Genomic DNA, 27,761 nt, shown 5'->3' with positions numbered 1-27,761 from the left:
CCTCCATAAATAATATATTCCAGTGCTGTGTCATTACTTCTGACATTGCTTTTATTCCTTATTAATTTTCCTTTGTAATAGAAAGTCTTGGATTAACAGGTGCTTGTCGTATTAGCTTTTTCTCAGCTGAATCTTTGCTTCAAAACAACAATAAGGATAAGTAAGGGTGAGGCAGTGTACTCAATTTTTTTTTTTTTTTAATAGCTAAGCAGGAAGTTCACCTCTGGCAGGGTATTGTAATCAGGTTTATCACAAGAGCCTGCTGTTGTGTAACAGAAACTCTAGCTTGTCCCTACCTGTCTTAAGGCATTGCTTCATGAAGGAAAATAAACTCACTGGAAATTTGTGAAATTCAATAAAATGCTTTCCCAAGCACTCCATTTTTAATGCATGCTAGAACAGTTTATTATAGCCTTGTGGTCTTTTAAAAAACCTATTAACCTTGTGATTTCTTACTGTCGTAATTAAATGAATCTGTATCACTCTAGAAGCCCTGTGTCGTATTTACTGTACCTCTCAGACACATCTTCAGCCACGACTGGTAGTAGTCCACATTCCCTCCCTTCTCCCCCGCTTTCTCAAGAAAGGGGGTGTCTTCAAATGACTGTTTATTTAATTGACAGGCAGCTTTTCTTCATTGTATGCTTTGCTTTTGCTCACAAAAGTGCATTCACTATTCCATAGTATGTTGAAACTTTTAAATGGAAACAGCTTTTCATTAACAAAGGAAGCATTTTCTTCCGTCCTTCCATGTCTTTGCTTTCTCCTCTAAGTCTTGGCTTCTTCAGCAGCTGTACCTCCACCAGAAATGACAAAAGGTGCAATTGTTCTAGGAGATGGCGGTGAAGATAATGCCAGTGGAGTTTTGTGTGTGTGGGCTGCTGGGGACTGTTTTTCTTCTGTGTTTGGTTTGGTTTTGTTTTTGTTATTCCAGAAAGTTGAGCACACCTTAAAACGAAACCAAAAAAAAAAAAGAAAAAACCTTTAAAGACCCTTAAACCTTTATCCTACGTGAACTATTTCTTTCCCTTACGTTGTTCTGGTAGTATTTAAGTGGGCCCCTCTGACCCAATAACAACAAATCTGACAAAACTCACTTAAAACATAGGGGAATGGAATACAGAATACAGAGAGTATTGATGTGGTTTGTTTTCTCTTTCTGAGCAGGCCGTGAGATTGAATCTTCCTGCCATTACCCTGACATAAGAGCAAAGCTCGGGAGAGAAGACAGGTGTGCAAATTAGATTTTAGTATTTCCACCCATCTCATTTTTCTGAGTTGTGAACATCCCAACACCAGTTAGATATCCTTTTCATTTTACTTCCTTCCTTAATTTGAAGATAACCTCCTTTTTCTGCCTCTGCCTCTTCTGCTGCTTTATTTTTGACTCAGTTTCTGGAGTATGGTTCAAAGCATCATTTACTTCTAGCAAAAACCTTTCAGTTCATCTGGTAGAAGAAACTGAAAATCTAGTCTCTTTCAGGGACACCGTCTCTATATGGAATACCAAATAATCAAATCACTAGATACACTTGTCTCTATTACAGACATAATTCATTCTGCCAGTTCTTACAGACAGTAGGGCTACTTTTCTCTTTTCAGCCTTGATTTTCTTTATTTTTATATATTTTAAACCCACAGACCAATTTCTAAACAGATAATGTGTAACGTAAACATTATTCCACCATGGTCCTTGGCACTGTTTCTATATCCTCTCGAGAATTAGTCATTTCGTCATCCCTCACTAGACTCAGCAAGAAAGGATAAAGAGGAAACTGGAAATTCATTCTGTAGTACATCTCCAGTATTTTGAATGTTGATCAACAACATTCTAATCTTCTCTCTGAGTGAGTAAAAAGAAAAGATGTAATGCTGGTCCAGCCTAACCCACTGAGTGGCAGTTTGCCACGATGATTCATTTTGCCTTGGAGCAATCCTACACCTTTGAAACTAGGTCCCTGTTGGTTGATGGAAGAAAAAGACTCCTCCAGAGCTGTCAGTCACTTATGAAGCACCTCCAAAGAATGGTCGTACTAGATCAAGTTTTAATACACCCGAAGTCTTCAAACTTTACTCTGGATTTGTTCACCATCTTACTCTGTAGGCCCCATGTAGCTTTGGGGATTGTTTGTGCAATCATTGTTAGAATAATAGTCTGACAGGTTTAAAATCTACCTGAGGGAAATTATGGCGAGTGTAATGATAACAGGTGTTCTCAGTTTTCCTCACTCCCACTCCTCCCAGAATTACTACTGCCAGACGGCATGAATAGAAACCAGCTGATGTTTTCTTTTGTTCTTGGCCTCCCACATCTTACCCATCGCTGGAATTTGTGGTTGCTCTTTGCTTTTCAAGCTTATGGAGTAAAACCATCTGAGGGTCTCTTCTAGGCTGCAAGAAAAATGAAGATGGGAAGCCACTGCATTTTATGTTTTTGCATAGGAATATCCTGGAGAGCTTGTTTAAACTACAGGTTCTTAGACCCAGTGTGAGAGATTGATTCATTAAGTCTGGTGTGGGATCTAGGAATATCCTCTTTGTGTGTGTGAGAGGAAGATTCCCTCTGAGCTAACATCTATTGGCAATCTTCCTCTTTTTTTTGTTTTTTTCTGTTTTTTTTTTTCCCCTTGGGGAAGATTAGCCCTGAGCTAACATCTGTACCAATCTTCTTCTATTTTGTATGTGGGATGCCTAGAACAGCATGGCTGATGAATAGAGTAGGTCCACACTCGGGGTCCAAACCTGGGAACCTGGGGCCGCTGAAGGGGAGCATGTGGAACTTTAACCACTTTGCCACGGGGCTGGCCCCTTAGGAATATGCATTTTTAAGAAGCATCTTGCAAGTGATTCTGATAGAGATGATGCTTTGAGCAGTGCAGACTCGTCTTATCTCTCTGCCTCTGTCTTTCTGTTGTTATTCCATCTTGTTCTACACAACTCTTGTTCCACAAGAGATTTGAGGTACAGTTAGACAAATTAGCAGATAATCAAAGGGCCAGTATAAAACAAATGTTGTTATACCTTACTAAACATGCAAAATTTTAATCAGGATTCTGAGCGTCTTCTTATTCTACTTAATACAGCAGGGATTCCACACACCAAATGAAAATACCGTAAAATATCTAGCGGCTTCTATGAGACCCTTCTCTTGGGTGTGTTCTATACATGAATGCACTTTCTAAAAGTCAAAATAAGACTATTCTAACAGTCATTAAATGTTTAATTATTATGTGATAGTTAGCATGTTTTAGCATCTTGTCAAAATTAAAGCCTGATTCCCCTCTCTGGGCTAAGGACAATGGGATAGAAACAAAAATGTTTCACTATGGTCTTAGTCTCTAAAACAATGCTAAGTAATAATGCTCCCAGCCTTCTGCCGAAGGTCAGAGACTTTGCTGAGCCAGCAGTGCGGGCCCCCCGGACTGGCCTGATTTGGTTGGAATGGGAGCAGATGTGTAGGGAAGTTAGTCCATAGCCAAAGCCTGTAGGGACAGTTGGGCCACCACCTCAAGTGATGTGGGAGGCAGAAGGCAGCATTCTGATCCTTTTGATGACGTTGTGTGCAGCAGAGAGCATGCAGTGGTGATGTCCAGTTATAACTCTTACCTCATTTGAGGCGCTATGAAGATCCCTTTCAGTCTTACACTAGAACCATTACATGGTAATGAGCCTAATTTCTGGACAGAGAGGCCCTGAGCAAGAGATTCGGCAGGTATTATATTTTCTTTTTGCTGAGTATATTTTGTCTTTTGGGAAAGGCAGACCCATATCTTGGTGTTCCATATTTAATAGTTACAGTTTAATAATTCCATCCTCACCCCAAATGTATGTGTCTATTGCTAAGATCTTTTATATAAGATAAAGGTAGATATTAGCAAGTAGTATAGATTCTAGATGGTTGTAGATTTTATATATGTTGGATTTTTTTAATCTGCAGCTTTAGTATTATGACCTCTAAGATGACCTTCTAATTATGACCTCTCTAATATGTTGGGAATTTTTTCTTTAGGCAGATGTTAATTAGGTTCCTTTTTTATACTTTTTAAAAATTGTGGCAAAACACGCGTAACATCAAATTTACCATTGAAACTATTTTTAAGTGTGCAGTTCAGTGGGATTAAGTACATTCACATTGTGCATCCATCACCACCATCCATCAGACCTTTTTCATCATCCCAAACTGAAACTCTGTGCTCATTAAACACTGACATCCCATGACCCCTCCTCCCTGCCCTGAGGGCCACCGTTCTGCTTTCTGTTTCTATGGCTATTCTTGTACCTCATCCAAGTGGAATCATACAACATTTGTCCTTTTGTGTCCAGCATATTTCATCTAGTATAATATCTTTAAGGTTTATTCATGTTGTAGCATAGGTCAGAATTTCATTCCTTTTTAAGCCTGAGTAATAGTCCATTGTATGGATAGACCACATTTTGTTTATCCATTCCTCCATGGACATTTGGGTCGTTTGCACCTTTTTGCTATTGTGAATAATGCTGCTGTGAACATTGGTGTACAAGTATCTGTTAGAGTCGCTGCTTTAAGTTCTTTTGGGCATATACCCAGGAGTGCAATTTCTGGATCATATGGTAAGTCTATGTTTAATTTCTCAGACCATTGTAATATGTTTTTGAATGTTTTTTTTCTTATGAAAGTAATATATTCAGAATGATTAAAGGGAATGTAGAATATAATGAAATGTATGAAGAAGGGAATAAATATCATCCACAATCCAATTTCTAATGGATGCCATTAACATCTGGTATTTTTGATTGTCTTATTTAATGTACATAACATATTTGCAAAATTAGGATTGAAGAATATATACAAATTTGTCTCCTTTTTTTTTTTTTTAAAGATTGGCACCTGAGCTAACAACTGTTGCCAATTCTTCTTCTTTTTTTTTTTTTTCTGCTTTTTCTCCCCAAATCCCACCGGTACATAGTTGTATATTTTAGTTGTGGGTCCTTCTAGTTGTGGCATGTGGCATGCCGCCTCAGGACGGCCTGATGAGCGGTGCCATGTCCACGCCCAGGATCTGAACCAGGAAACCCTGGGCTGCCGAAGCAGAGCGCATGAACTTAACCACTTGGCCATGGGGCCAGCCCCTCTCCTGCATTTTTAAACTCAAAGTTGTACTATGAATATTTTCCTAAGTTATGGAACAGCCTATGAAAACACTTTTTAATAGCTGCTTAATATGTATGCATGTACTATACAGCTAACATAGATGTCCAGTAATAAGGAAATGATGGATTCATAAAGGGGAATATTTTCCAGTCACTCAGAATGGTATCGTTATAGGCTATCTGTTGACATTAGAAAATATTCACAAAATATAATATTAGGTGAAAAGGCAGGAGACGAAACTATATATATCTAATTCACCTTGTACAGAGGTTTTCGGGAACTTAGTCTAAGAGCCATGTAAACTATTAGAGATTTTAGTGGGAGAGTGACGTATCAGATTTGCTTTTTAAAATACCACTCTTGCTGCCAGCTTCAAAGAGGCAAAAGCAGATATGCGGATATCAGTTAGGAGGCTGGTAGCCCAGATCTGGGCTGATGGAGGCTTAGAGCAGGGAAATAGTAGTGGAAGTAGTGAGAGAGAGCAGCAGTCAATACACAGTTTTGAGGTGGAATCAACAGTCTGTGTGGATGTGGTGTGTGAGCAAAGGGAGGTATCAGGGATGATTCCTGAATGTTCGGCTGTGGTGACTGGGTAAGGAACACTGATGGAGGGTACAATTTGGAGGTGTGGAAGATGAAGTCAGTTTGGAATATGTAAGTTTGACGTAGTGGAGAGAGATCCAAGCAGAGATGTCAGAGAGGCTGTTGGATTTAAATCCCAGTGTTATAAAAATGGATCTGCCTGTCCACCAAGATCCTAACAGTGGCTTTCTCTAAGTTGTGAGCAATTTTTATTGTCTTTACTATAGTATATTTCATAAATTTTCTATAATGATCGTGTATTATTTTTATAATCAAATTTAAATATTGCTTAAATATATTCATCATGGCATTATTTATACTAGTATAAAATTGGAGACAACTTAATTGTATAACAATGATAGAAGACTGGTAAGAAAATAAGTAAAATGATATTGAAACCCTGTAGCCACCATTTAAAAAACGTCTTCAATATTATGCAAAAGAAAAAGTCAGTCTGTTTAAAAATAAATGAAGTTTTAAAAAGTAAAACCTACCATACTGAATCGAGACTTGGAGAATCTATAATGTTTTGTCAACTCTAATATAGTTATGTAGATTTGCGTTATTAATAGTTATTTTATCCTGAGTTCGTATGTGAAAGAATGGTGGCCTTTTTGTCACCAGATATTTAGTTTGACATACCCACTTTTAGTGTGGACATTTTGAAAATACATTAAATCTTTTTAGCTCACCAGATTCCTTTTGATTAATGACCTTACAATTGCTTGTTAGGAATTCGTATCTATTAAATTGGTTTTTTGAGATTACTATTTTTCTAAGGGGAACTTTACTGCTCTAGTGTTTTGTTTGCAGATAAAAGTACCTAAGTACATCTCCTACCTGCATTTTTTTAAAGGATTAGGGTTGCCTTAAATCTTGTCGGTCATGTTAAAATTGTCTTAACTTGAAAAGATGCTTCAAATTCTGTACAAAGTGAAGCAGATGTCTAAATGAGTTAATTTTATAAAGAAAAAAGACAGTTTCCTCCCAAAGGTCACGGAGAATTTGTTTTCTTTTTTTCTCTTTTAAATTTACAGGTTAGAATTTACAGATTAAAGTACTATATGAATAGTGTTTTAGTGTACAAATAGAATTACTCTATCTTAACATTTAAAAAAGACTTAAAAAGGTTATATTGTTACTTTGGATTGACAGAATTATATTCTTCAGCTATGGATTAATCTTATGTTAATAATATAGCATAAACTGAAGGCCTTTTTTTCCTAGTAAAACTCAAGAGTTTAGATATTAAGTAGTGGTATGAAAATATACTACAGTAGTCTCCCTTTATCCAAGGGGGATATGTTCCAAAACCCCTATTAAGTGCCTGAAACCATGGGTAGGACTGAAACCATGTTTTTCCTATATATACATTCAGGACAGCATGGATACGCTAGGCAAAGAGATGATTCTCCCAGGTGGGATGGAGCAGGATGGCATGAGATTTTATCACGCTACTCAGAATGGCATGCAATTTAAAACTTAGGAATTGTTTATTTCTGGAATTTTTTCATTTAGTATTTTCCGACCTCGGTTGACCACAGGTAACTGAAACCGCAGAAAGTGAAACCGTGTATAAGGGGGGACTACTATACAAAGAAGATTATAGCTTTACAATCAAAAATAAAGTCAAGCATAATTATAAGTTGTAGAAATTGACAGTATGATTGTTTTCTGTAAGCATACCACTGTACCATTGTAAAGCATTTCCTTGTGCTTTATAATTGCGTGTGAGCTGAATTTAGCAAAGTAAAATTCAACAGAAATATTCATTCCTTCAGTTGGCTCCCAAACACATTCATACATTTAGAAGATGGGCAAGACATGATGACTGAGCAGTGTTCTCAAAACCAGCTTGGGGTTTAATTGACTTTAAACTCAAATTGGGAAAGAGGTTTTCACTGAGAGTATGGAAGAACTTTTTAATGATTAGACCTGTTAAAAATGAAACAGCCTACCTTCGGGGAGGATATTGAGTTCCCATCACTGGAGAGTTACAAGAAGAGCCAAACCTGGGCCTGCTCGGGGTCTGGTGAAGTTGGACCATATACTTCTAAAGGTCTTTCCAACTCTGAATTTGCCAACTAGACTGTGTCTCCTGCAAAATGATGTGTGAAGCAGTTCTGTTATACAAAATAGTTTGGTTAACTGGTGTTTTTCTTTTCTTGCCACTTTTTTATTTTTACTTTTTATTGAGGTAAACTAGACATACAGAAAAGTAAACATAGCACAAATGTGATGACTTTTCACAACCTGAATCCATGCCGAAATTGAAAAACAACATTACTAGCACCCCAGAAGCTCCACCCTTGTGCTCACATCTAGTCCTTACCTCCCCCTACCCCAAGAGTAACCATTCTCCTGACTTCTAACGGTATGGAAGCTTGGTGCTGAGTTGCCGAGTTTTGTACTTTATGTATATGGACTCATTCTCTTTTGCATCTGCCTTCTTTATGTCAACATTATGTTTTGAAGATTCATTCATATCGTTGCTTGTAGAGCATTCATTTCTTTGCTATATAGTGTTTCATTTTGAGATTATATCGAAATTTACTTATCTTTTCTATCATTGATGGCATTTGGATAGTTTCGAACTTGGGGCTTTTACAAATGATGTTGTTATGAACATTCTAGTACATGTCTTTTTGTGGACATGCTTGCACATTTCTGTTGGGTATATGTAGCTAGGAGCGGATATTGCTTTGTCATAGAATGTGCACACGCTCAACTTTAATAGATACTGCCAAACAGGTTTCCAAAATGTTTGTATTCAGGCCCAATTTTAAGAGGGTCCTACCAATATGAGAAATGTTAGTTTTTCTGAAATCCCAGAAGCCCTTTTTTTTTAAATCTTACTTGGGGTACTTGATAATTTTCTATCTTGTACTATAGTTATTTTATCTCCTTTTCTAGATGATAAACTCCTTGAAGGGATTGTTTTATTCATCTTTATATTTCCCAAAGTACTTTGCATGGAATAGACTAAATTTGATAGTTTTATTTGAATGGATAAGTAATTGAGGAAAAATTATATGTAGTATTAATGTCAGGAATGTTTATAAATTGCAAAAATATAAATAGCATACCCAATAAACTACGGGGATGATCTTAAAGTGCCGAACAGAATTAATGTATTGATATTAGCTCATAGATTTTTCTGAAATCTATTAAAGAATCTTATATGCTACTATGTGGGAGAGTTTAGTATGAAATTGAATTGTGGATTTTTAGCTATTAGACTTAAACCCTGGTGTTATCTCCCACATAGAAGCATGTGAATAGTATGCAACAGTGAACTAAATTTGTTAGCTTTGAATTTGAAGATTAATGAGAGGGTGCTGGTAATGAAGGGTGAGAGGGAAGTTGTGTTTAGAACAGTTATGACAACGTTGTAACTCCAGTTGGGTCACAGCTTTGTCCCTTCCCCCAGATTCCTCCATGACTGGCAAGAAGGACTGATTTTACTGTATCATGGGTAAGGCCAGTAAGAGTTTTGTGAGCCAAATAGAATTTCAGTAGCTTCTTAATTTAGTGTTATTACTTTTAAAACTGCTAAGTTAGGATATTAGGGATTTATGGGTGGTTTCCCCTTCATGCTTTTCTCCACATTCCAAATTTTATTCAATGAGTATGTATTATTTTTAAAAATAATTTATGTTGCAAAAATTGTTAGCTTGACTGTCTCTCTTTTATTTCAGTCTTGGCCTAACTATGAGGATATCTATAAAAAAATGATTGAAATTGCCACATTTTTAGATTTGCCACGTTTTCCAGACATAACTGAAGACTGCTATCTTCATCCAAACATGTTGTGTCTGAAATACTTGATGGAAGTCAATCTCCCTGGTAAGTGCGTGGTGTATATGGTGAGGACACTTTTACCTGCTAGAATTATAATGAGCAAAATGTAGAAGCCTCTCAAATGACAGACTATTAGAGCCACCTGACAGAGTCCATAGTAACATAAAGCTTAATTTCAAAATCCTTTCTTAAAGTACTTCAGGGGCTGGCCCTGTGGCCGAGTGATTGAGTTCATACACTCTGCTTCGGCAGCCCAGGATTTCGCTGGTTTGGGTCCTGGGCCCGGACCTAGTACCGCTCATCAGGCCATGCTGAGGCGGTGTCCCACACAGCACAACCAGAAGGACCTGCAACTAGAATGTACAACTATGTACTGGGGGGCTTTGGGGAGAAGAAGGAAAAATAAATAAATAAAATCTTTAAAATATTTCAAACCATTTAAAATAGTTAAAAAGAAACTGTTCAGAAATAAAGAGTTCTATTTTGATGTGAGGGATGTGCCTGAGAGAATATATTTGGTTTTTACAGTAAGTTTGCCAACTGCGAGTAAAGTAACAAATGTTTCAGTATGTTTTTATGAGCTAGGCGCCCCCTCCCCCGTCTGGAAAACAGCATTTCTTTATTTGCGTGAAGCATGATTATTACATAATGAATTTTAATTTTTTAATTATAAATAATAGTAACATAATGCTATTTCTGGTTCCTAAAACAAGTGGAGATCAAAGGCTGGTAGGATCACAATGAAGTCTTTAAGGCCAGGAAACAGAATGTGAGAGAGCCTCACTACACCTTGCTCACAATGTACCAAGACACAGTAACCCGATGGGGTCTGCCCATGGAATCCAGGCCTGAATTTCCTGCTGAACTAGAATGTGAGGAATTTGGGACTTTTAGTCTTAAGAGAAAATACAAATATGGTGTAACGATACTATTGCTCGAGCAATATCAGAAATGTGATTGAATACATTTTTAGTAGGAAAGGAAAATACATGTTATGAAAAAAGTAATATACAAAACTGTGCAGTATAATTTTAACTGTAAAAATAAATATATACTAACATATATACACAAATGTAAATATGTCTATAATTTAAAAATATTTTTTAAAAAAGGAAAAAAACACTTCAAATGTGTGTGTCTCCTGTTGAGATCACAAAAGTCACTAGCTATTTGATTAATAATGATTCCAGAATTTGGAAAGTCTGATTTCTGCATTTTAACATGTTGCATAGATCAGAATTACTCTTTCGGATTTTGTTTTTTTGATTTACTTCTTTTTTTCCTAACTGAGGTATAATTGACATATAACATTATATTAGGTTCATGTATACAACGTAATTGTATACATTGCAAAATGATCACCACAATAAGTCTAGTTAATGTCCGTCACCATACATAGTTACAAAAATTTGGTTTACATCTTTGATGGTTCTTTCAAAACAGGGAAGGTTGCTGTGTTCTCTCATGTACTCCAAAATCTTGAACTTATAAAGGGAATACTAGATTATGGCAGGAATACCAGGAATTACCAAAATATAGCTGACACGGGCTGGTTTATGGCAAATGTCTAGCTCATGTGGTTGCCATTCAGCAGTGAGAGGGTAGTAGTATTTTCTGGCCAGTGTGTGTAGTTTGATCGTATTTCTCACCTAACTCTTCCTGAGAATAACAGGTAGAATTAAGTCCATTATAATATGCAGAGAGACATCATCTGCTATTTATTAAGTGCCCTTTTTCTCCCAAGGCCCAGTACATAGTCGTACGTCCTAGCAGTAAGTCATTCCAGTTCTTCTGTGTGGGACCCCACCACAGCGTGGCTTGATGAGTGGTGCATAGGTCTGTACCCAGGGTCTGAACTGGCGAACCCTGGGCCGCCCAAGTGGAATGCATGAACTTAACCACTCGGCCAGAGGGCTGGCCCATTAGAACCAGGATACAGAAATTTCACTTTACACAGAGTGTTCAATAGAAATAATTTGAAATATAGAAAAAAATGTATACATAAATGTTATCAACCTTCTTATTTATAATACTGAAAAATCAAAAACAACTTAAATATCCAGCAGAAAGGTAGTAGTTAAGTAAACAGTGGTACGTATATTCAGTGGAAGATTATGCATTGTGCAGCTTTTTTTTTTTTTTTTTGGGGTGAGGAAGATTGGCCTTGAGCTAACATCTGCTGCCAATCCTCCCCTTTTTGCTTGAGGGAGATTGTCTTTGAGCTAACACCCATGCCAGTCTTCCTCTGTTTTGTATGTGGGACACCACCACAGCATGGTTTGATGAGTGGTGTGTAGGTCCATGCCTGGGATCCAAACTGTTGGACCCCAGGCTGCCAAAGCAGAGCACACGAACTTAACCACTATGCCACCAGGCCAGCCCCATATGCAGCTTTTAAAATCATGTTTGTGAAGAGTTCATAAAAATATGGAAGATATTTGTGTTATAGTGAAAAGTGAAATAAGCCAAATTGCAAAATTAGATATAACCATAACCATAGCTACATAAAATGAAAATATTTGTGAAAATATTGGAAGTAAATATACCAAAATATTAAAGTGCTATTTATAAGTTATGATAATGCATTTTTTCCTTTCTTCTACCTTTATGTATAATAAATGTCCTATATTGAGTTTATATTACTTAAGAGTGGGAGGAAAACAATAAACAAAATAGAGCTACAAATTGAGATATGAAAGTCTCTGCACCTTAGGACTTAGCTTGTAAAATGTGACATTGATTTGCAAACTACCCATAAGATTATAAGAAGACCTGGGGCCGGCCTGGTGGCACAGCAGTTAAGTGCACACATTCCGCTTCGGTGGCCCAGGGTTCGCCAGTTTGGATCCTGGGTGTGGACATGGCACCACTTGGCACACCATGCTGTGGTAGGCGTCCCACATGTAAAGTAGAAGAAGATGGGCACAGATGTTAGCTCAGGGCCAGTCTTACTCGGCAAAAAGAGCAGTTAGCTCAGGGCTAATCTTCCTCAAAAATAAAAAATATATATATATATAAAATAAAATAAAAAAAGACCTGTAGGATGTCACCATTTTTTAAACTTACAAATTTTGCCTTCTACAGTGCCATCAGTTCTGTTAATCAAAAAGAGGAGACCTGTGTATTTGGCACTTTCACAAAGAGAGGTTTTAGGGTTTTCAGAAAGCTAAAAGTGGTTTTAAGCATGCTGGGACGACAAATGTCCCTCCTCTGTGGCTTTCCGTGTGACCGTGTAGTCTCTGGAACGAGGCAGAAGGGTTTCAGCAAGCGTGTCACACACACCCTTCTGAGTAAGCACTGCCTCTTTGATGGCTTTGAACGAGCTCCAGACGCTTTTTCTGGTATCGTTCCTCATCCTGGGACTGCCAAGTCTGCTAGAGAAGATTTCTGGCAGCTTTCACAGTCATGTTTAAAATTTTTGGATAACTTTAGCACTTCCAAAGTGCCTCCATATACATTCCCTCATTTGTGAAGGTGGAAAGGGAGGGGAAGTGGGTGTTTTCATTTACAGCTGAGACTCGATGGGGCTCAGTGACACCTGGCTGGTAGATGGCAGACTACATACTTACAACCCAGTCTTTCCATTCCACAGCTAGTGTTCTTTCCATGTTATGCTCTGGTTCAGGATCCTGCACTCCTTAGTTTTTCTCCACTGTCCTTTCTTCCTTTCTCATAATTTCTTCCATTTGCTTTTTTATTACTTTGTACTTTTGGTATAAGAGAAGCAGTTTAAGATACTAATTTTAAAAGAAATAGGGGAAACATTTTTCAAGAACTGTCCTTTATAGTAGTAGTATGGTTTTGATTTTTAAATTATCTGAGAAGAAACTAGAGCCTCTATAACCAAATATAATATACAAAATTTTAGCGAATGTATTTTAAAATTAATTTTTTCCTGTGTTTTAAGTGTATGTGTGTGAAGGCAAGAATCCTACCTGTTACCCATTTTTCTGGTTTCCTCCATTGTAGCAGAATGTCTTGCACATAGTAGGCATTCAGTAAATGCTTGTTGAATTAAACTTAATTTTGTATCTTATGATCTTTTTGTACCTGAATGAAGCCCATGAGTAAATTCAGATGGAATCTGTAAGTTAAAATTATCTTAACAATTGTAAGTCCAAATTCTGTATCACACAGATACCACCTACCTCTCTCCATTCAACACCAGACTGAACTGTTTGCCTGTCCTCAAAGCATCACCTCATCTTTGTCACGGTCCTGATCATATTGCATTCTGATTATTTACAGTTATTAAATAATAAGCTCCTTGAGGAAGAGGGCTATGTATTTATCTTCAGTACCCAGGACATAGTTGCTCAATAAATATTTTTTTGAAAGAATGAGTAAAAGCCAAGTGAAAACTAGCTAAATTATTAGAACCTAGTAGACAAATAAAAATATTTTGATGCCATACTTTGAATTATCATTGTTATGTGTTTCTATATCTGTGTGAACAAAGCATTTTTTAATCAGTGGAGTTTCTTTACTTAAACATTTCAAGAAAGAAATTGGTTTTATATTTTACTCATTCTTCACCGAAAACATATAGGTAACACCAATTATGTATAAGTTGCTGCAGTTAGGAAGACAAATAGATCAAGACTGAGTCGTCCCTCAAGTTGAGAGAGACAAAGAAGTGCACCCTTAACAGTACGCAGTCGGGTCAACGCTGGAAGAGCCGCTCACGCGTTCAGAATAGGCTGACCATAGAGGCAGAGGTGTCTTACAGGTGTTCTTAGAAGCAGTGATTGGTGGGACTGAGTTCTGTAAGATGAGTAAGAATCCGCCCAGCAAAGCCTGAGGTGAGAAATGGGGAAAAGAAATGGGCTTTCTAGGCAAAGGGGCAAAAATAGTTGAGTAAAGCATCTAGAGGCCAGTGAGAATCTGGCTTGTTTGGGCAACTGTGGCGATCTATTTGGGCTGGGAGCTAAAAGTTTTAATGGGTTAGTGAGAGCAGGGGAATGAGATGATTAGATTAAGCAGCTTCAGACCAGAGGAAGGAAGACCAGTTATGAGGGTGAACTAAGGAGCAACAGTGGGGAGGGAGAACAGTGGATGGATTTGAGAGCAGTCAGCATAATAGCTCACACTGATTAAGTGCCCACGGTATGCCGGGCGCTGATCTCGGTGCTTTAGGCATATTAGTTCATTTAATCCTCACAATAACTATGAGGTAGGTACTATTGTTATTCCTGTTTTATACAGATGAAAAAACTGAGGCACAGAGAAGTCATGTAACTTGTCCAAGGTCACAGAGCTAGTGAGTGATGGAGCAGGATTGCCAGCCAGGCAGTTTGGTTCCCTAGTCTGCTCTTAACCACTGTATTGTATGCGACTTTGGGTGTAGAGTCAGCAGGCACGGGGACTGAGTGCATGTAGGAGGCTCAGTTCAAATCAGCACAGTTTATTATGCTCTTACAGGTAGTAGCCATTCTACAGGAAATTAATGAAAATAGAATGTGGCACATGGTAGGTACTTAGATTAATGAGTAAAGACATTTGTTTAGTGATTTAAAGTTTTCAAAGTATGTTCACTTGTACTATCTTATTTAATCTCAGTTTATCCTCACCATAACGCATTTGACAAGCGAAGAACCTGAGGTTAAGTGACTGTAATCCAGAATCACAAAGCTAATGATTGGAAAGCCTGAATATAGTCCCTAGGGTTTCTGGTTCCAGGTCCTACCTTATTCAGCCTCGACTAGTAGATACAGTCTCTGCTGAGCATATAATCTCTTTGGAAAAGCAGTACATCTAGTTAAGCACACATTGAAGCTTCCAGCGTGCTAGCCAGGGTGCCAGCCAGTGAGTGAGTGCACATTCCTGGAGAAGCTCTTGGTCTTATGGGGAGTGAGTTTCAGGTAAGCACAAATTACCGCAGGAACAAGACGAGAGACAGGTATGAACCAATAGGAAACTGTTCCATGGCTGTGTGTTAGGTGCCAAGATGTGTCCTATACATAGTTGTGGTTTTAGGAGTTCAAAGTAGGAAAAGACATGCCTTGCCAAGATCCTACCGTTAGTTTCTCTATATGAGTATCATCCTTTGATTTATTTTATTCACAAAATGTGTGTCTCTGAGTTCTAGCTTGGTACTGTGGTTTAAGAGGAAGCTTATCTTATGGATATATACTTTAGTATGGTCTGATTAGCAAAGAATTTAATTCACATTTTACTCTTTTGTTCTTCAACAGACGAAATGCACAATTTAACCTGCCAAGTGGTAAAAATGACTGGAATAGGAGAAGTGGATTTTCTGACCTTTGATCCAATAGCTAAAATGGCAAAAACTGCTAAATATGATGTACAAGCTGTAGCTGTCATTGTAGTAGTATTGAAGCTGCTGTTTTTATTGGATGACAATTTAGAATGGTAAGTGTATGTCAGTTTTATGAGGAAAAAATTGTTTTGTTTTAACCTATTCAGAGTAAAGGAATCTTGTTATCTCAGTAGAAAAGAGAGACACTCAGTTGTTACAGGACATTGACTAGTAGTGACAGTTAGTTCTTACATAATATTTTGACTCAGCTAGTTGTCAGAGATTTCATTCTACCTTAGAAAGTTGTTTGTGTCATGTTTTATTCCTCTTTTTTAGGTAGATACGTGTGTTTCTCATTGCTCCACTGATTCCTAAGTTTTAAATCATCAGACACAAATCCTAAAGAATTATTTAGCACTTTGTCTGTATGCCTTTAGGCTCCTGGCACTATATGTCTCTCAAAGATTATTTTGGAAAGTAAAGGAATCTTACAGTGTTACCCCTCCCAAATGCCAAGAAAGAGTGGCGGTATTTATAGTGTCTTCTTCCCTGTTTCAGTGATTGCTTCTCCATTAAAATTTAGCATCAATTTCAAGTACTGTTGTATACATTTCTTTCAGAAGAATTCAAAATTTGTCTTCAAATAAGTGATTTCTAAATAAATTGACTTGTTTATTGGTATCCCCAGGTCTTTGTCTAATATTGCTGAGAAATATAATGAAAAGAACAAAGAAGGTACTTAATTTTTTTGTCAATCAAATTCAAAGTGATTGTAAATAAGGATTAAAAGATACAATAAAGTAGGAAAGAAACTTTGAAAAATATACGCATACAGCTACACATATGTATACACTTATAGATACGTATGTATACAAATTGTACCTTATACTAGGGTTATATTTTCATGTAGTTATCCAATTATATCTCTAGGCTATGAAAAAACTTAAGTGACTTTCTACTATGTGTAAAGACCAGCCTGCTTTTTTATTCCCAGCTTCTACTCACTCGCCAGACCAGACATGAACTTCCTGGCACTTTGTGACCGTACCCTCTATTCTAGCGCCTTCAGTCCTGCCTCACACTGGTCCTTCTACCTGAAATGCTCGTTCCTTGTTACCCCCCAGCTCCGTCAATCCGTGGCAAATCTGTCTTCATTCTTCAAGATGCAACATGAATACCCTCTTCTCCCTTCTCTTCACACCCACTCCGCACCTCACCTCTTCCCAAATCAGAACTAATCACTCCTGCCACAACCACTCCTGTCCAAACTTCTATAAGGTGGTTAGGACATTGAATTATAACTAGTGGACCGAGTATGTCCATCCTTGTTAGGTTGTGAATATTTGTAAAGTGCTTAGAAGAATATTTGATGTGTAGTAAGTGTTACATTAATGATGGACAGACAGACAGGTAGATTGTGAGCTTCTAGGGGGAGGGGCCATATCTTTCTTACTTTTTTTTTTTTTTAATGTATCTTTAGTATCTAACATAGTGATTGGCCTGAGAGCAACTCAGTAAAGTTTGGTAAATACATGAATTCTTAAATTCAATTCCGTTTTCCTGATATTCTCACCAGGATTTATGTTCACTGTTGGGGGGGTTGTAATTTCAGCTTTATTGAGGTATAATTGACATACAATTGTAAGATATTTAAAGCATACATTGTGGTGCTTTGATATGCGTGTACATTGTGAAAGGGTACCCCCCCATCTAGGTAATTAACACATCCATCACATTACATGTTTATGTTTTTTTTTTTTGATGAGAACATTTAAGTTCAACTCTCTTTAGCAAATTTCGTTTATACGATACAGTGTTGTCAGCTCTAGTCCCCATGTGTCACATTAGACCCTCAGACGCTGTTCATCTTATAGCTGCAAGTCTGCGCCTTATACCAACCTCCCCTATTTCCCCCTCCCCCAGCCCCTGGCAACCACTTTTCTACTCTGTTTTTATGAGTTTGACTTTTTTAAAGGTTCCATTTATATGTTTATTGGTTTTAGGAGCTTGGGTTTAATGGTAACAGCCAGTGTGTGTTCTTTCCAGAGTATGTGCAAAAACCCTTCTTTCTGCACATTGTTTCAGGTCGGCTTCCGCACAGACTGAAAGGTTGAACAAGATGTCTTCTAGTACCCCTTCTCATGCTAAAGGCTCACCATAGACTTTGTAGACATTTAGGGTAAACAGGGTGCTTTGACATGTCTTCCCTGTGATCCTCAAAATAAATCTGTGCTGTCCGCGGGGCAGGGATTTGTCCCCATTCTCTCTGCTCCCCTGCTGTGCACTGTCCCTGCCCCCCACATCACTGATGAGGGGCTTGTGGTTTAGAGAAGTTGTGACTTACTTAAGGTCAAGGAACCTCGAGTTCTATAAATCTTTAGTTTTCCTCTGTCCTTACAGCTCTGTTGGTATTTGCCTCTGCTCTTTGGCTGTATGGCCTACAAGGCCATATTGGGTTAAGTGATAATTATGTCAGCCAGTTGAAAAGATTTTTAACTAGACATCTTGAAGGAGAATATGTTCATTAAAGAACATATAAAATCAGGCTTTCACTCAGCCATCTTCCTCCTGTCAGCCTTCCTTCTAACTCCCTCTCTCTGTAATCCTGTTTTCTGCTTTACCTTTCATTTCATTTTTTTCCTCCCTACTCTTCCTGTCCTCCCATATGGATTGAATAAAGGGGTGAGGAGTGAAGTTTTGTACTTGACTGCATTCAGTTCTATTGTCTCTCTAACGTCGACATCTTGAACATACATTCACACCAGCTGTCCACTGCTGTCCACTTTCTTATCTCCAGATTCTTTGGATTTGGGTTAGGATTAGGAGGAACAAGAAAAGGAGCTGATGAAACTGGAAGTCTGGATTCAGCTGCTATAGTGCCATTTCACATATTTATCTATCATTTGTACCTTAAATCATGAATTCTGACTTACTGGAGTACCACCATATGCCAGGCACTGTGCTGGGTGTTGAGTTGGGAGGAAGAGGACTGATTGTATAGTGACAAACAAAATATGTCTTCTGTTCTCAAGGAGGTAATAGTCAAATCTGGGAGAAGCAGACATATAAAAAGCCAGCTTCAGTATAATCTGGTTAGGGCCACGATATAGGTAGGAACTCAGAGGAGAAGTCGTATTGGAGTACGGAGACAGTGACTCCCTCTATAATTCCAGGGGCTATTGTACAAATGTTAATTATGTCAGTGGGTGAAGACTCAAGTGAACAATGTATACTATTGTAATGTGACGTATTTGGTTAATAATCATGGATTTTGTTTCTTTCAGATAAGCCATGGTTTGATTTCAGAAAATGGTACCAAGTTATGAAGAAATCTCTTGATGAGAAAAAACAAAAATGGGAGGAAACCAGGGCAAAGTATGTTCTCTCTTCTAGTCTTAGATTCATCTACTTTATTTTCAAGTCTGTTACTCTACATTTGAAAGCTGAAGTTTCATCAGTATAGACTCATTGGCATTATGACATTTTTCGTAGAAATATTAGCCCCTATATTCTAGTTAACTTTTTTATTTTTTACATTACTATTAACTAAACTCCAGATTTTGTTTGGATTTCACTAGTGTTTCCATTAATATCCTCTTTCTGTTCCAAGATCCCACCCCAGGTACCACAGCGTTCTTAGTAATTAGCTTGTTGTAATTTGCGTGAGTCTCACCTGCATTTCTGATACCTCTCCCTCTTCTCCTTTTTCAACGTTGGTCATCTCCCATCTGTGCTTGCCAGTATTACAAAGATTACAAATGTCAGCCTGTCACATTTGTAACTGGAATGTTCCCTCCAAATAAAGATGCCTATAAAAGTCAAAACAAAGGAAAGCAGAAAGAGTAGATTTAATTCAGTCTCTCTCACTATTTGACTCTGAACTCTCATTCCGATGTAGGTCTGTTGTGGTAGAGTGGAAAGAGCATAGCTTCAGAGACACACAGCGCTGGGTGTGAATCCTGAATGCGGTACAGACTAGCTATGTGACTAGGCAAGCTGCTTAACCTCTTAGCCTCAATGCACTGAAATTTAGTTTGCTTATAAATTTTCAGTGACGTTATATCTTATATAATATAGAGTAGATTTCTATCAATCACTGATTTGAACAGTTTTATATCCTTAGAACTTTGAGTCTCTGAGACTTTGAAGAAAAAAGTAACATCTTTGTATTTTGCATAAATTTACAGTAACACTCGTTTGAGCAAGTAATTTTGTATCCTTTGAAAAAAGCAAGGTTCCTCAAATTAGTTAAAATGATAATTCATTCAATTCTAGTTTCCTTATCAATAAAATAGGGATAATAATGCCTGCTTTATACTCTTAAGAACTAAATTTCAGGGGCTGGCCCCGTGGCTGAGTGGTTAAGTTCGCGCGCTCCGCTGCAGGCGGCCCAGTGTTTCGTCGGTTCGAATCCTGGGCGCGGACATGGCACTGCTTGTCAGACCACGCTGAGGCAGCGTCCCACATGCCACAACTAGAGGAACCCACAACGAAGAATACACAACTATGTACCAGGGGGCTTTGGGGAGAAAAAGGAAAAAATAAAATCTTTAAAAAAAAAAAAAAAGAACTAAATTTCAATTTTCACAGAGAACTAGACTATTTTTTCTCTAAATATAAGGGAACTTTTAAATAGAGAAACAGCAGACTTACAGGGATGAATAAAGCCACTGTGGGGAAGAGGATCCTTGCCAAAAAGGAGAGAAGAGTAACTGTTTGTCACTCTTCATGCCGATACACATGATGAAGGAGAAGTGGGAGGGGAACTTCTGACAGCTCATGGACACCCAGGAAATGAGTCCTTCCTCTTCCTTGTCCCAGAAGGAATATCTCTGTAGTCATTTGGTCTCAGTGGGTACAAGAGTGGCAGCAAGAAGAGAAGTTTGTTCTGTTGTCTTAGGTTATCTTGGAGAATCAGCTGTTGGGCCTTCCTCTTTATGGTGCCAGCTAGGGTTGTCCTGACTGATGCTGAGAGGCTAGGTCTTCAGGGGCCATGCCACTCAGGTGTCTCAGTGGTGACTAGGCATTCATTAGCTCACACCAGGCACCAATTTACACTTCAAGCATAGCTATTAGAGCCAAAATTCCTATTGCAGTGTTATAATCAATTGCACATCTAAGACTTACTGACTTTTAGCTACTTTAAGAAAAAATTTACTGATCAAAGAAAGTATGTCTAGTTTCAAAATGGCCTTTTCCCAGGAGACACCAGGTCCCAGGGAGGAGATTGTCCTGGGGCTCCACGACCAAGATGCTACTTCATAAAGTATATGCTTTGTGCTAAGAGAGATAACATATGTAAAGTAGTTCAAGAGACACTGTGGAGAGAATGAGAAGCCATAGGCTAGGAGAAAGTATGTGTAAATCACGTCTGATAAAAGATTTGTATCTAAAATATATAAAGAGTTCCCATACAATAAAAAAAACAAGCAGACAACCCAGTGTTTTAAAAGGCCAAAGAGTTGAACAGATACTTCACGAAAGAAGTTGTGTAGATGGCACATGAAATGATGCTCAATATCATTAGTTACTAGGGAATTGCAAATTAAAACCACAATGAGGTGGCATTACATACCAATCAGAATGACTAAAAACAAACAAAATACTGACCATGCCAAATGTGGGGATGCAAAATGGTACAGCTGTTTTGGAAAGTTTGGCAATTTCTCCTAAAGTTAACATACATTTATTTTACTACCCCATAGTTTTCACTCCTAGTTTTTTGTTTTGTTTTTTGTGGGATTTTTTGGTGAGGAAGATTGGCCCTCAGCTAACATCTGTTGCCAATCTTCCTCTTTTTGCTTGAGGAAGATTGTTGCTGAGCTGACATCTGTGCCCATCTTCCTGTATTTTGTATGCGGGACACCACCACAGCATGGCTTGATGACTGGTACATAGGTCCCTGCCCCAGATTCCAGCTGGTGAGCCCAGGCCACAAAGTGGAGCACACGAACTTAACCACTATGCCTCCAAGCCGGCCCCCGACTCCTAGATATTTACTCAAGTGAAATGAAAACTTAAGTTCACACAAAAATCTATATATGAATGTTTATAGTGGCTTCATTCACAATGACCAAAAACTGGCAACAACCCAGATGCCCTTCAGCTGGCGAATGGATAAACAAACTAGCATGTCTGTACAACGGAATACTATTTGGCAATAAAAAGGAACAAACTTCTGATAGATCCAACAATATGAATGAATCTTAAATGCATTATGCTAAATGAAAGACTCAAAAGGTTATGTGAGGTATGATTCCATTTATATGACATTCTGGAAGAGGCTAAACTCTAGGGACAGTAAAACAGATCAGTGGTTGCCTGAAATCAAAGGACTGGAGATTGGAGAGGGGTTGACTATCAAGAGGCACGGGAGATTTTTGGAGTGAGGGAGCTGTTCTGCATATTAATCCTGGTGGTGACTACAGAACTACGTGTTTGTCAAAGCTAGCAGCACTGTACACTGAACGGGGAATTTTACTGTATGTAAATTGTACCTTAATTTTTAGCAGTGGAGAAACAGATCATATGGGAATACTGGAGGGAAGCATCCAGCACTCTGTGGTGTCCTGTAGAAAACGTTAGGACTTGTGGGGAATCTTTGTTTTTGTAGCTTTTGTGGTTGTGGAAAGACGTAGGCAAAGTAAAGTGAACGTTTGAAGGAGTATCTAGACAGTGTTGTTCTTTTAGATTACCTTCCCCATTTTCTGGGCGTATGACCAGGAAATAAAATACCTCCTTGCTGGTAGCATCATTGACACGTATATAGGCATTTATTGTAAATACATAAGATGAGGTCTAGATCCAGAATCTATCTAGATTAGGTATTCATGAGGAATTTTTAACAGTGAGTTTATCCAGAGATTGGGACTAGACTGTTTAGGGAATTTCTTTATTATTTGAGGGTTTTTTTTTACGTTGAGTATGTTGTTACTTTTATTATTTAAGAAAATAAATGACAAAAAAGATATTTGAAAGAATCACAAACTCATTTACCATACGGGTAAATGACAAGCTCTCTGATATATTTTTTTTTTTCTTTTTTAAAGATTGGCACCTGGGCTAACAACTGTTGCTAGTCTTTTTTTTTTTTTTTTTTTAAGGATTGGCACCTGGGCTAACAACTGATGCCAATCTTTTTTTTTTTTTTCTGCTTTATCTCCCCAAACCTCCCCTGCATACAGTTGTATATCTTAGTTGCAGGTCCTTCTAGTTATGGGATGTGGGACGCCACCTTAACATAGCCTGATGAGCAGTGCCATGTCCGCGCCCAGAATCCAAACCCTGGGCCGCCGCAGCGGAGTGCGCGAACTTAACCACTCAGCCACGGAGCCGGCTCCTCTCTGATATATTTTAAACGTGGCGTGGCTCACAAAAATTTAGTTTGCACATAATTTTCAGGAAGACCATCACCTTCAGGAAGACCATTAACATTGATTACATCTCTGCTGCTCCCTAGTGATTAGAGAAGTTTCATTTCTCTTCTTAACATTTTAAATCACTATGAGAATTTAAAGTAAAAAGTTAACATCTTTGTTTTATATAAAGTCAAGATTTTGCTGATTTGATCGTCTTTTTGAAATCCTTGAGAAATATCTCAATTCTTAATTGGTTAAAATGAACATTGGTTAAAATGTTTACTTTCTATAGGCATTTTCTTTCCCGGCACTAAAAACGAATGGTGAAAAATTACCCATTATAGAATACTATAAATTCCAAAATATTAAAATATTTGAATTTCTGACTTTCTGTTTCTTACCAGCTTTTTGGTAGAAAGTCCACAGATATTTCTTGAGTGTCAACTAGCCAGGTACTTTGTCAAGCACTGGATAATAATTACTTCTAACAATTGTATAGGATTTAAAGAATCCTTACATGCATTATCTTAATTATTCCTCTGACAGCCCTGTGAAAATAGAAGGCAGGTTTAGAGATGTTAAATTCATTTGTTTGTTCATTTATTCATCAATTCATTCTTCAACAAATATTTAAATGAGTCCTTACCATGTGCCACTCACTGCCAACACTAGGGACGTGAAGAGTGAGACGGTCTCTGCCTTTGAGAACCTCCAAAATGTGTCACATATGACTCACGCAAGGTCATACCATTAGGAAGTGGCAGAACCGGGTCCTCTGATTCAGTCCTCTTCCCCTTGCCACACTGCTTCTCACAATAAGAACATGGCCTGAGATCAAAAAGAAGGTAGTACTTATTTTTACTATAAATTATGAAAATCCTCCACATTAGGAAACTTAGAGTTAATGAATGAGACTGAAAATGAACATTAAGTGTTATCTTTGTTCCAGGGTAGCAGTGTCTGCTTGGCAAAGTTAGCAATGGCCACTAGAACCAGAAATAGAACATGTCACTTCGCTTGGTCCTGAGTCTAGGGCTGGTCACCCCCAATCTGGAGGAACCCCACATGACTCTTGGTCTCTGCCCTGGAAGGCACCCAGAGGGCCGGGTCAATGTGGGGTCTCCATTTACAGTGGAGCCTCCCTGGCTGGCCTTCCCTGGGTGAGGAAAGGGTAAGTCAGCGCAGGGACTATTAGCACTGTGTCATGCGGGATTCCAGACCTTTCCTCATTCCCACCAGGATAGGATTGACCTCCAGGCATTAAGTGCCAGTCTTCTACAGTCTTCACTTTGTACGAGTTATCAGAAGCAGAAGTACCGCTAACTTAATCCTCAGCAAAAGGGCAGCTGGGCAAAGGCAAGGAGGAGCAAGGTGCCTGGGGGCGTCGCTGTGTAAGCATGGACGGCATGGAAGTTTTATGGTGAGGGAAACCACTTCCACATTTTCTGCATAATTAGTAGCTTCTTCAGGATCTTCTGGCATCCGGGAGGCTTTGGAAGGAGCACGTCATTCTGTTGGCTTCTTCTCTCCTTCGGTACTACTTGCTTACTTCTAGGACATGAGCTTTATAGACAGGTGTCAATAGGTCATGCTAAGCCAGAGCTTTTACACTGATATCAGGAATTTCAGATGTTGCTTCAGAGAAACTGCTCTGAAATGTGTTTAGGTCTGTTTCTTATCCATCCTGCTCCAACTGTTTTTCTACCTTGGATAGGTACCTGTGGAAAAGTGAAAAGCCACTCTACCACTCGTCTATCGACAAATCAGTGGTATGTAAAAGAAGAGGTGAGTTACGTCTGCTCTTGTTAATGGCGCAGGTGGCAACACAGTTGTGGAAAAGCTAAATATCTTGACTTGAAAAGTGAATGCCTAAGTAATTTTTTTAGTTCTTTAACAAACGTTCCAATGCACATCCCAAGAATCATCATCCTTGGCAAGAAACCTCCAGAAGAATCTATTTATTGCAGGAACATGCCATCATACCAAACAGAACTTACCTTCCCACCAGAATCTAAAATCTTATATTTCTATGGCTTTCAGAACTCTTTGTTTGGAGAATTACCCTCAGGTTGTCTTATTCGTTCTTCTTTTTTTTTTTAATTGTGGTAAAATATATATAATATAAAATTTACCATTTTAACCTTTTTTAAGTAGTCCCCTGGCTCCCCTCGTCCAATTTCAATTTCCTCTAATGGTATCCTCGTATTACCATGGTACATTTGTCAAAACTGAGAAACCAACATTGGTACATTACTATCAAGTAAACTGCAGACTTTATTTAGCATTAGTTTTTAGTTTATTCCTTTCATTTTTTCTTCTATTTCCAGAAATGGTGGTGAATCTACAAAAACAGTTTAGCACACTGGTTGATTCAACACCAACTATTGGAAAAAAAAGCCCTTCAAGTTTTCAGTTCAACTGGACTGAAGAAGACCCTGATAGAACTTGTTTCCATGGACACAGCCTCCAGGGAGTCCTGACGAAGAAAGGCCAGTCACTGACTACCAAGAATTCACTGTATTGGCTCAGTACACAGAAATTCTGTAGAAGGTATGTGATGCTTTTAGAAATCAAACAATAACAAAACATGATGAAATCTCTAGTTTGGCCTGAAGTAGTATTCTTTTCTAATTAAAAAAAGTCACATATAATTTAGAGGAGTTGGCTACAATAATGGCTAGATAGGTTATTTGTTGGAATTAGACGATGGTGAGCTTATAATCAAGAAAATTGAAGTTATACATTGAGTTTTGTGTAAGAGTTTTAGGGATGGAGGTGTTAACTAATCTTATTGTGATAATCATTTTACAATATATACATGTATCAAATCATCACATTGTACACCTCAAACTTACATAAATTATATGTCAATAATAAAGCTGGGAAAAAAGTGTTAGATTATAAAGCCTTTTCTCATTGTGACTTTATATTTTTATACTAATCCCATTTCCATATTGACATAGAAATTGTCTATAAGGCAATTTCCCATGCTAGTTAAGAAGACATGTTAATGAATCTGGCTGTTCATATCCCAGCTCTCCTGCTTGCTCATTGTGGGCAAGTTATTTACCATTTACACATCTCTGTTGTCCCGATTATAAAAAGAGGGTATAATACTCTTTCTCCTCTTCTCAGAACCTCCAGTGGCTCCCATCTTATTGAGAGTAAAGTCAGAAGACTCTGTGGAGCCCATGAGCCCCTGCTGTTGTCTGCCCTCCCCTGACACCTCCCTTCTGTGCTCACTGCCGCTGTTTACACCAGCTTTCTGGCTGTTCCTTGAACCATTCCTTGCTAAGCATACTCCCCGTGGCAGGCCTCTGTGTGTGTTGTGCCTTCTGCATCCAGATGAGCTCACTTCTTTCAGGTTTTTGCTCAAATTTAACTTCCTTGGAGAGACCTTTCTTAACCATCCTGTCTAAAACAGCACCAACCCTCCCCCACACACCCCTCATCACTTGTTTTTCTTAGCTGTATTTTCTAATATTTCCACAATAAAAATAGACAACTTGTAATAATTGTAAAAGCTAAAAAAAATTATGCTGAATGTGCTCTGTTTAGGATAACATAATATATAACTCAGTTTTTAAAGATTTCTATCCAACATGGTTAAAATGAAATGTTTTGATGCTTGAGAGCAGACCTTCAGCTATACAGCTGAGTTTGTCATGCAGAAGGACTCTTGCCTGGTTTGTTTCCTGATGGCTTTTGTCACTATTGAATATATTATATGTTATATATTTGTTTTGCTTATTTGTTTGCCTCCCCACACTAGAATGTAGGTCCTTGAGTGCAGGGACTCTGTCGTATTTAATGAAAAATCCCAGAGGCCGGAACAGTGCCTCTCACATTGGTGCTCACCAAGTGTTTGTTGAATGAATGTATGGAAAATAGAAGCTACCCCATAGGCTTCTTATGAGAATTAAATGAGATATTTGGTCTCTGTCACATAGTAAATTCTCAATAAATAATTATGATCATTATTATTTTAAACAAAACTTTCTATTAAAGAGTTTCACTTCCTGAGTTGAGTATCAATCAAAGACAAGTAAAATGTAGAGAATACAGTCAGAGATAATAAAATGAAGTTATCTGTATTATAATTTACTGCTCAAAAAAGTTTAGCAGAGTCTAGAATGATTAAGGAGTGCCACATCGTAACAGCAGCAACAGTGAAAGGCCAGAATCCCAACCCTGGGGTCTGAGGTGATACATTCCTTTGCAGTGATCGGTGCACTGGCTTTTTCAGGTTTTAAGATTTCATCAGGGGCCGAGTGGTTAAGTTTGCGAACTCCGCTTCGGCGGCCCAGGGTTTCGCCGGTTCGGATCCTGGGTGCGGACATGGCACTGCTAGTCAGGCCACACTGAGGTGGCATCCCACGTGCCACAACTAGAAGGACCTACAACTAAAAATACACAACTGTGTACTGCGGGGCTTTGGGGAGAAAAAGGAAAAGTAAAATCTTTAAAAAAAAATAAAAAGATTTCATCAAGAGGAAGAGAAAAGGTTGAGTCCTGGCCAGTGAGGAGCCCACATGCATGAGACCAGTTAGGAAGTGCTGGGCCCAGGCTCTTCTGCCTCATCTGCAGCAGAATCGGTCCTGAGGGTGTTAGGGGGGCGCTGACACATTTA

At 38.3% G+C, this 27,761-nt stretch overlaps 1 protein-coding gene and 1 long non-coding RNA gene across 4 annotated transcripts in view; one reads left to right on the top strand and one right to left on the bottom strand.

Annotated features, from left to right (window-relative positions):
- The window catches only part of TAF1B (TATA-box binding protein associated factor, RNA polymerase I subunit B), a 106,936-nt gene that overhangs the window by 76,157 nt on the left and 3,018 nt on the right, over nucleotides 1-27,761 (top strand). For all 3 annotated transcript variants that reach the window (XM_070512629.1, XM_014866757.3, XM_070512628.1), the window contains 6 exons: nucleotides 9,412-9,559; nucleotides 15,709-15,886; nucleotides 16,462-16,508; nucleotides 19,058-19,148; nucleotides 24,846-24,916; nucleotides 25,459-25,681. In XM_070512629.1, the coding sequence (XP_070368730.1) occupies nucleotides 9,412-9,559; nucleotides 15,709-15,886; nucleotides 16,462-16,508; nucleotides 19,058-19,148; nucleotides 24,846-24,916; nucleotides 25,459-25,681 (758 nt within the window). The remainder of the gene's footprint in view (nucleotides 1-9,411; nucleotides 9,560-15,708; nucleotides 15,887-16,461; nucleotides 16,509-19,057; nucleotides 19,149-24,845; nucleotides 24,917-25,458; nucleotides 25,682-27,761) is intronic.
- On the bottom strand, nucleotides 386-23,667 carry LOC123286445 (uncharacterized). The gene is made up of 5 exons (XR_006528791.2): nucleotides 23,533-23,667; nucleotides 19,447-19,582; nucleotides 7,672-7,811; nucleotides 2,318-2,391; nucleotides 386-948 (listed from the first exon to the last, which is right to left on the bottom strand). It is a non-coding gene; the product is annotated as an uncharacterized lncRNA (long non-coding RNA).

This window comes from Equus asinus, chromosome 6 (genome assembly GCF_041296235.1).
Source record: "Equus asinus isolate D_3611 breed Donkey chromosome 6, EquAss-T2T_v2, whole genome shotgun sequence".
NCBI classification, from domain to species: Eukaryota; Metazoa; Chordata; class Mammalia; order Perissodactyla; family Equidae; genus Equus; species Equus asinus.
This window is presented reverse-complemented; position numbering and strand designations above follow the sequence as displayed.